The following is a 10000-nucleotide window of genomic DNA, read 5'->3' as shown; positions in this document are numbered from 1 at the left end:
CAGTAAAACAGGGAAGTGTGCCAGTCCCTTCTTTCTCTCAGTCTGAGGAGTGATTGTTCAATCGCTCCACATAGATTGTCCTCCTTTCTCTTCAGAGGGCATCAGCAGAATCGCTGTGTGTGTGTGTGTTGTGACTCTGAGCTGCTGAAGAAGCATTTTAGCCAGTGCTGCCTCAGAGCAGGGGGAGTTAAACTCATATCTGGAGACTCTCATGAACTATAACTCAGGTTTAAACGCCTCATATCACTCCCATTGACACACGCACACACACACACACACACACACACACACACACACACACACACACAGCACTCAACTCCAGCCTATGTAAATGATATATTACTGAATGGTGGTAATAGTAGCTCAGCCCTGACTGCTTTACTATGCATGCTAGAAAGCAGCCCATGAGGACATTTAATGGCGAGCATGCACTACCCCCCCCTCTCTCTCTCCCCCCAATTCCCCCCCTCCCCTCTATCTCTCCCCCCTTCTCTCTTTCTCTCTCTCTGTAGATCCTAACCCAAGAGGACTGGAATGTGGCATTGTATAACCTCTCTTCTGGCAGCACTTCGTAGCATAATGTCTAACATGTACTCTCCTCCCTGTCTTTCTCTCTCTCTCTCTCTCGCTCCCTCTTTCTCTTTCTCTCTCTCCCTCTCCCTCTCTCTCTCTCTCTCTATGTAGATCCTAACCCAGGAGGATTGGAACGTGGTGTTGTATAACGGCATGGCCTCCACATCTCCTCTGGCGGCGCTCTACTTCGTAGCCCTGATGACCTTCGGCAACTACGTCCTCTTCAACCTGCTGGTGGCCATCTTAGTGGAGGGCTTTCAGGCTGAGGTGAGGGTTCTAAAGGCGGCCATCTTAGTGGAGGGCTTTCAGGCTGAGGTGAGGGTTCTAAAGGCGGCCATCTTAGTGGAGGGCTTTCAGGCTGAGGTGAGGGTTCTAAAGGCGGCCATCTTAGTGGAGGGCTTTCAGGCTGAGGTAAGGATTCTAAAGGCGGCCATCTTAGGAGAGGGCTTTCAGGCTGAGGTAAGGATTCTAAAGGCTTAGTAGAGAGGCTAACACAACAAGTGATTTCAGCATCAGAGAAGGCCCCCGTTGTGTTCTGTAAACATCTCCTTCTGTCCATGTTTGTCTGACAGGGAGACGCCAACCGCTCCGACTCAGAGGAGGAGGAGAAGAGGTCGGGCAACTTTGAGGAGGAGGAGAAGGTGGAGCAGCTCAGAGACTCAGGTGGGTGCAGAGATAGAGGAGAAAGAGAGGAGGAGAGAGAGATGGACGAGAGGAGAGACAGGTGAGAGAGAGAGAGAGAGAGAGAGAGAGAGAGAGAGAGAGAGAAAGAGGGGACAAATAGAGGAGAGAGGAGTGAGAGAGGAGAGACAGGGGATGGAGGAGAGGAGGAGAGCGATAGGATGAGAGGAGGAGCAGCTCAGAGACTCAGGTAGGTGTGGAGAGAGAGAGAGAGAGAAGGAGGAGAGGAGTGAGAGAGGGGTTGGAGAGAAGATAGAGGACAGGAGATGGTCAGCCCCCAAACCCAAGATCACTCCGCCCGTCCACCTCGGCTGCCCGCCTGGCACCGCCGCCTCTACGTGGATGCAGTGGCCGTGCTACTCGGTCACGGCTCTTCACTGTCCTGGCGCCCCGCTGGTGGAATGAGCTTCCCACAATGGTCAGGACAGCAGAGTCACTTCCCATCTTCCGCTGTAGATTGAAAACCCATCTCTTCAAGCTACATCTTAACAGTCCCTCCTAAAGACCGCTTCACCCTCACTACCCCCCCTATACTGACCCTAAACCCGAGACCTCTTCTCCCCTGCTACCCCCCTGTACAAGTTCTCTTTCTTTTTAAAAATTAGCCTACTGGCATTACGACTGCCAATGGCCCCTGGTGTGAGCATTGATTACTTTGTCTTATGATGACTGTTGGATAGATGATTCACTTACTTAAACAAATGTATTGTTGTACATTACTTTGGATAAAGGCGTCTGCTAAATGCCATAAATGTAATGAAATGTAGGAGAGGAGGAGAAAGTGGAGAGAGACTTCAACGAGAAAAAGATCTACTGTTTGTCTACTGGTCTGAGAGAGAGAGAGAGAGAGAGAGAGAGAGAGAGAGAGAGAGAGAGAGAGAGAGAGAGAGAGAGAGAGAGAGAGAGAGAAGGGACTGGCACACTTCCCTGTTTTACTGCACTTGACTGATGAGCAGAACTCTGTTATTCAGTACACACACTCACACACACACACACACACACACACACACACACACACACACACACACACACTAGAGAAGTGCCACTAACTTCTGGTAATATGTGCTGTAGCTCCTGACGACAGCTCTCTCTTTCTCTTTCTCTTTCTCTCTCCCTCTCTCCCTCTCTCCCTCTCTCTGGACTGCAACATGAATCACTCCAGCCACAGCCCAGGGAGTTTAGACCCCCCCCGTGGCAGTAGCCGCTCCAGGGTTGGAATATTGGGTGGGCCTGACAAACCCGTGGGCAGGCGGCCCGTGAATAAATATTATTCCGCTGTTGTTGATATAATGTTGCATTTATTTGCGGTAGTGTAAACACGACTTTAGCCGGCTGCAAATCGACATTAGACTATTAGGTCTACGACTAACATGGTCGCCAACACTAAAGATTTAACTAGAACTAAACTAAAGACTAACTAACTTGATGATGATGATGATGATGAGATGGTGATGGTGATGATGATGAAGATGGTGATGGTGATGAGGATGATGATGATGGTGATGATAGTGATGGTGATGACGATGATGATGGTGATCTTCTTCTTCAGAGCTGAAGATGTACTCTCTGATGATGACAGCCAACGGTCATGTAGATCCTCGAGGCACCGTGGCTCCTCCCATAATCATGCACACTGCGGCCACGCCCATGCCGACGCCCAAGAGCTCTGTGGGCCCCGAGTCCATGCTGGGGGAGGGGTTTATATATGGAGAGGCGGGGCTACAATATGGAGAGGCGGGGCTAGGGAATTCAGGGGCGGCGATTGGTTACGGAGGATCTCGCCGTGGCAGCTCCGCCTCCGTAGACCCCTCGGCCAATGACCAGCATTCTCTGGTGAGGACCCTCATAACTGTTTCTCATTTCCTTATTGTTTTTTTCGAACTCTCTAATTCTCGTTCTCTCATTCTGTCCCTCTCCCTTTCCTTCCCCTCTCCCCCCCACCACCCTCTCAGTCGAGTCCCGGCCGGCGCTCCCCCCTCCCCCCTCGGGGGTCAGGCAGTTCTTGGGGCAGCCGTAGGTCAAGTTGGAACAGCCTAAGTCGCGCCCCCAGCCTCAAGCGCAGGGACACCAGTGGAGAGAGGGAGAGTCTGCTGTCCGGGGAGGGAGGGGAGGGAGGGGAGGGAGGGGAGGATGAGGATGGGGAGGAGGATGGGGAGGCAAGGGGAGTCAGGCCTCGGCCAGGGTCCTTAGAGCTGCTGCAGGCGTCCACTCTGTGCCCGAATGTAATGGGTGAGTATGGGGACTGTAACGGCCGGACCCTTCACCTCACACGGCGGGACCCCAACACCAACCCTGACCTCGGCAAGGACGACTCATCCCCCGAGGAGGACACAGAGGAAGATGTGAGTCACCGCTCAGAGTGTGTGTGTGTCTGTGTGTGTGTGTGTGTGTGTGTGTGTGTGTGTGTGTGTGTGTGTGTGTTGGACTCATATCAGTGGTTTTGTTTTTCTTTCATTCGTTCTTTCTTTCTTTCTTTCTTTGTCTCTCTCTGACTCTTTGCTCTCTCTCTGTATTCCTATTGACTCCCCCCACCCCCTCCCCTCCCCTCCCCTCTCCCCCTCCCTCTCTTCCTCAGTGCTCAGTGTTATTGTGTTGTGTGTGTGTGTGTGTTAAGGCCTGCAGGGAGACTAATTGTCACGCTGTAATTGATTGGGCACAGCGGTAATTGTTTTCTCAGTGGGAATAGAGCAACCTCGGTGTGTGTGAGTGTGTGTGTGTGTGTGTGTGTGTGTGTGTGTATCTTTCCCTAGTGGTATAGAGAGTCACCTCTGTAGTGACACTGTGATGGTATCACTGCCTCCAAATTGAGTTTAGAGAGCTGTGAAATCTGCAGAAACAATGAGACTGTCCCTGGCCACAAGGAATCAGAAACCCTTGATACAGTGATACAGGATTTGTGTAACCAGTGTGTGTGTGTGTGTGTGTGTGTGTGTGTGTGTGTGTGTGTGTGTGTGTGTGTGTGTGTGTGTGTGTGTGTGTGTGTGTGTGTGTGTGTTTGTGTTTCAGGCATAAGCGGTTTTAGCACTTACGGTCCCAGAACAGCAAGGCGTTTTATGTAGAGCGTAAACACACACACACACACACACACACACACACACTCACACACACTCTCTCTGTATGCCTCACACACACATACACAGCCACAAGAAAACAAAGCTGTGAGTGCGTGTGTGTGCGTGCGTGTGTGTGTTTCCGGGATTAGCGGTTTTAGCATTTAGTGTCCCAGAACAGCAAGGAGTTTTATGTCGAGTGTAAACAGATGCACACACACACACACACACACACACACACAGAGATGGCACTCTGCCAGACGCACAGTGAAATCTTTACCTAGGGCTGTTTTTAATTAGGATTGTGAGGTAAAACAGCTTCTGTATAAGGTTAAGCAGGCACAGAGAGGTTTCTACTGAGGTTATGGTGAGTGAGGATTGTGTGTGATTGTTGTTGTTGTTGTCTAACTTCCTGTGCTGTGACCCCTACAGAGTGTGTTGTTCCGGGTCAGGAGGGTGATCCGCAGCCACAAGCCCCGCTGGTGCAGAGAACACGAGGACTGGGCTCTCTACCTGTTCTCCCCTCAGAACTCGTGAGTCTCACACACACACACACACACACACACACACACACACACACACACACACACACACACACACACACACACACACACACACACACACACACACACATATTGGACGTATTTACCACTTTGGTAAACTCTTTCTTTCTCTTAAGTGCCCCTCTCTCTCTCTCCCTACCTCTCCCTCTCCCTCCCTCTCTCTCTCTCTCTCTCCCTCTCCCTCTCCCTCTCTCTCTCCCTCTCCCTCTCCCTCCCTCCCTCCCTCTCTCTCTCTCTCCCTCTCCCTCTCTCTCCCTCCCTCTCTCTCTCTCTCTCTCTCCCCCTCTCACTCCCTCCCTCTCCCTCTCCCTCCCTCTCTCTCTCTCTCTCTCTCCCTCTCCCTCTCTTTCCCTCCCTCTCCCTCCATCCCTCTCTCTCTCTCTCTAGTTTCCGTGTGTGGTGTAATAAGATGATCTCTCATAAGATGTTTGATCACGTGGTTCTGGTGTTCATCTTCCTCAACTGCATCACCATCGCCCTGGAGAGGCCTGACATACAGCCTCACAGCACGGTGAGACACACACACACAGCCACACACACACACACACACACACGTACACACACAGATGTGTAAGAGTTACACGGGAGGTCTTGTTATCGTAAGTCGGGTGGTTAAGCTGACCAGTAGCCCTCCCAGACCTCTAACAACATGGTGACACAAAGCTTTATGTTCCCTCCCCTCCTTCCTCTCCCTCTGCAGGAGCGAGTGTTTCTGAGAGTGTCCAACTACGTGTTCACAGTGATCTTCCTCGCTGAGATGGCTGTCAAGGTAACGATGCTTTCGTCTCCTACTCTAGAGGCTCTATTGGAATGTTAGTGGAATGTTATTATCATGTTATATGAACGTTATTGTGATGTTGTGTGTGTTGTTGTGTCATGTTAACGTTGGTATAATGTTGTGTGTAGGTTGTAACCTCCAGAGCAGTTGGAATGTGCTGGACGGTGTTCTGGTGTTATTATAATGTTGTATGAATGTTATCATGATGTTGTTTGAATGTTATTAGAATGTTGTTTCAATTGTATTGTGATGTTGTGGGTAGGTTGTAGCGCTGGGGTTCTGCTGGGGGAAGCAGAGCTACCTCAAGAGCAGTTGGAACGTGCTGGACGGTGTTCTGGTGTTTGTGTCACTGGTGGACATCCTGGTCTCCATGGCCTCAACGGGAGGAAACAGAATCCTGGGGATTCTCCGAGTTCTACGACTACTCCGCACGCTAAGACCCCTCAGGTAACACTATGACCCCTGAGGTAACACTATGACCCCCAGGTAACCCTAGGACCCCTGAGGTAACACTATGATGCCTCAGGTAACCCTATGACCCCTCAGGTAACCCTACGAACCCTAGCAGAGGTTACTAACATTAAAGATACAAAGTGCTCACTCTAAAAAAGTATTCAAAACACTGTGTGTGTGTGTGTGTGTGTGTGTGTGTGTGTGTGTGTGTGTGTGTGTGTGTGTGTGTGTGTGTGTGTGTGTGTTCCAGGGTGATCAGCCGTGCTCCAGGGTTGAAGCTGGTAGTAGAGACTCTCATCACGTCTCTGAGGCCCATAGGAAACATCGTCCTCATCTGCTGCGCATTCTTCATTGTCTTTGGTATACTGGGAGTACAGGTAACACACACACACACACACACACACACACACACACACACACACACACACACACACAGAAACACACACACACACACACACAGAAACACACACACACACACACACACACACACACACACACACACACACATATTGTATACAAACACAGATTTGGACCAGTACCCACATGTGTTCCGAAATACATTTAAACCCTGCATGTTGTTGGTAGTTAAAGCCTTTCACTAGCTTATGAAATATGAGATGTAAATGGGAAACTTTTCTCTGCTGTGCAGCTTTTCAAGGGGAAGTTCTACCACTGTGAAGGCCTGGACACCAGGAACATCACCAACAAGTCTGACTGTCTCCTGGCCAACTACCGCTGGAGACGCAGGAAATACAACTTCGACAACCTGGGGCAGGTACGGAGGGAGGGGGGTAGGAAGGGGGAGGGAGAGGAGGGAGGGAGGGAGAGGGGGGAGAGTAGGGAGGGGGGGGGAGGAGGGGAGGGGAGGAGGTAGAGGGTTGGGGGAAGAGGGGGAGGGATGGGGCAGGGAGGGATGGCGGGAGAGAGAGAGAGAGTGAGAGAGAGAGAGAGAGAGAGGGAGAGAGAGAGAGAGAGAGTAGGAACCATAGAGTGTGTGTTAACAATGATGTGTCCATGTGTGTGTTTCCTCAGGCGCTGATGTCTCTATTCGTGCTGTCTTGTAAGGATGGCTGGGTGAACATCATGTATGACGGCCTGGACGCTGTGGGAGTGGACCAGCAGGTACAAACACATGCACACACACACACACACACAAATGCACTCTCGCACGCACACACACACACACATACACACACCTTGCCTGTCTCTGTTGGCCTTCATCTGATTGTTGGGGTGCAGGTGGGATGAGAGTAGACATACACACACCCACACACACACACATACACACACACACACACACACACACACATACACACATACACACACGCGGTGCAGGTGGGCTGAGTTTGGAGACAGGCCCAGACGGAGAGCCAGGGCCCTGCAGCTCTGTCTCCTCTACAGGAGATAGTATTAACCCTGTGCGCTCCAGGGTGAGAGAGAAACACACACACACACACACACACACTCACACACACACACACACACACACACACACACACACACACACATACACCAACTCCACAGTAACACATTTAAACACACACACACACACACACACACACACACAATTCCCCATCGTAATAACTTCTTAACACACATACCAATCTCTGAATGAATCAGTTACCATCGACAAAGGATCACTGGGCTTGCAGGCTAACAGGTAACCCATTATCACTTATTGTCTCTCTTTCTCTACCTCCCCCCATCTCCTCTCCCCCATCTCCTCTCCCCCCCCCTCCCCCTCCCCCTCCAGCCAATGAGGAACCACAACCCCTGGATGCTACTCTACTTCATCTCCTTCCTCCTCATCGTCAGTTTCTTCGTCCTCAACATGTTTGTGGGCGTGGTGGTGGAGAACTTCCACAAGTGTCGCCAGGACCAGGAGGAAGAGGAGGCCCGGCTACGGGAGGAGAAGAGGCTCAAAACCATGGAGAAAAAGCGCAGGAGTAAGGAGAATGGAGGGCCTGGTCTGTAGTCTATTTTTCTGAGCACTGCCTGCTTTCAGAGCCTGAGAGAGAGAGAGAGAGAGAGGGAGGGAGGGAAAGAGAGAGGGATGAATAAAGAGAGAGAGACAGAGAGAGAGAAAGAGAGAGAGACTGGCTCGTCCACGCCGACAGTGGCAGCATCATTGGGTGATGCCCTGTGGACTGTGTCAGTCTGTTGCATGCAACTGCATGACTGCAGCCCCCACCCCAACCCCACCCCAAACCACACTGCATGAGAGAACAGAGAGAGAGGGGGGGGGGGTCACGCTTTCTCAAATGAAGGAAGTTGCGGTCTTTCCCTCTGAACCAAAGCTCAATATGTGTATGCTTGAAGTGAATCAGGCAGCAAACCTTGCTGGAGTAAAAAGCCTAGTAGAGCTACTGAATAGTTGCCTAAATTCTACCCCTTGTGCCACACCTGGCGTGAATGAGTCTTATCACTCAACATCTGAACACAACATGGAACAACCAGAAAGATGAAGTTTCAGGAGAAACTTTGTGGCATGTACTGAAGATCTATCTGAATGTATCCCTGTGCGTGGCAGTTTAAACCAGTGGAATAGTGGAGTGATGGTCATTGTAGTGAATGGGTATACGTCTCTCTTCAGTGCATGTGTGAGCCTGATCAGATCTGGTGCAGGTGTGGATGGATGCAGCAGTGGCCTCCCTCCACACGGATGGTAACGTCTTACCAGTAAACATGCTTTGAAATGGCAGACTCAGAACCGTAGCTGAAACGTTTGGCCAACGTCAAGAGCTGACTCATTCGTGTCGTCACACCACGACCATGCGACAACCCGTAGGTGGTGTGATGGGCTTCTCTGCTTGTCCAGCTTTTCTAAGCTGTAGTTGTGTCTTTGGGTGCGTCTCAATAGTCCAACGCCGCTTCCTCGACCATGGGACGGAGAGGAGAGGAAACCGCTGTAGACTATTGACACGCCTCCTCAGTGGCTCCTCAATTCTGCCAGTAGCCGTCGTTGGTGATGTCATCCGTGATGTCACTGGCAACGTCAGGAGGTCAGTGTGCAGTGAGTCTCATGGCCCGGTGTGCGTTCAGCTACTCTAACATTTAGGAACGTTGCTCAACAATAACAAACCTAGACCTCCAATGGAAGACTCCTAAAACTTCAATGTTACATTTGACAATGCGAAGTGGATATTTTCTGCTAAGAAACAAATAATACAAAGATGTTTTGAGAAATCACAAATATGTTTTGACAAAATACAGTCTTTGCGGCAGTGTTGAACGCACCCCAGGCAGCCCTGCTCCTAGACTCAGCCACAGACGGACATGTTTACACAGGCATGTTCAGCATGATACAGCTGAGGCATGGTACGCCACACCTGAGGGTCCCACACACACGCACACACACACACGCACACACACGCACACACACTGTTCATGACCCTCTCTGTGGTGTGTTATTGTACATGCCTTAGGCTCTCTGCCTGGTTCTCACACCACTGTGACACACCAATGTTCTGTGTGTGTGTGTGTGTGTGTGTGTGTGTGTGTGTGTCTACATGTGTGTTCTGACCCAAGTGTGTTCTGACCCGTGTGTGTGTGTGTGTGTGTGTTCCAGAGGCCCAGCAGAGGCCCTACTATGCAGACTACTCTCCAGTGCGTCTGGCAATCCACACACTATGCACCAGCCACTACCTGGACCTCTTCATCACCATCATCATCGCCATCAACGTCGTCACCATGTCCATGGAGCACTACAACCAGCCGCTGGTAACCATGGCAACCACACACACACACACACACACACACACACACACACACCGTTTCTGTCGATCGATAGTTGTTGGCAGTGACGCTGGACAAATCCTAAATGAACCTTTACTCAGGCGACCCAGGCCTGTATGTGCAGCAGTATTGAGACTTGTGCCACGTCTACCATAGGTTCACGTTAT

The 10000-nt window shown here is 50.8% G+C and overlaps 1 protein-coding gene across 1 annotated transcript in view; it reads left to right on the top strand.

The window, feature by feature from the left end:
• The window catches only part of cacna1ha (calcium channel, voltage-dependent, T type, alpha 1H subunit a), a gene marked incomplete at its 3' end in the record, with an annotated part of 59441 nt that overhangs the window by 40882 nt on the left and 8559 nt on the right, over positions 1 to 10000 (top strand). Inside the window, exons 15-27 of the mRNA XM_083676508.1 lie at positions 685 to 840; positions 1146 to 1236; positions 2804 to 3087; positions 3207 to 3596; positions 4737 to 4837; positions 5255 to 5378; positions 5568 to 5636; positions 5908 to 6092; positions 6349 to 6475; positions 6748 to 6873; positions 7131 to 7220; positions 7852 to 8065; positions 9667 to 9818. Of these exons, the coding sequence (XP_083532634.1) occupies positions 685 to 840; positions 1146 to 1236; positions 2804 to 3087; positions 3207 to 3596; positions 4737 to 4837; positions 5255 to 5378; positions 5568 to 5636; positions 5908 to 6092; positions 6349 to 6475; positions 6748 to 6873; positions 7131 to 7220; positions 7852 to 8065; positions 9667 to 9818 (2109 nt within the window). The remainder of the gene's footprint in view (positions 1 to 684; positions 841 to 1145; positions 1237 to 2803; positions 3088 to 3206; positions 3597 to 4736; positions 4838 to 5254; positions 5379 to 5567; positions 5637 to 5907; positions 6093 to 6348; positions 6476 to 6747; positions 6874 to 7130; positions 7221 to 7851; positions 8066 to 9666; positions 9819 to 10000) is intronic.

The sequence above is a fragment of the Argentina silus genome (genome assembly GCF_951799395.1).
Source record: "Argentina silus genome assembly, chromosome: 9".
NCBI lineage: Eukaryota > Metazoa > Chordata > Actinopteri > Argentiniformes > Argentinidae > Argentina > Argentina silus.
This window is presented reverse-complemented; position numbering and strand designations above follow the sequence as displayed.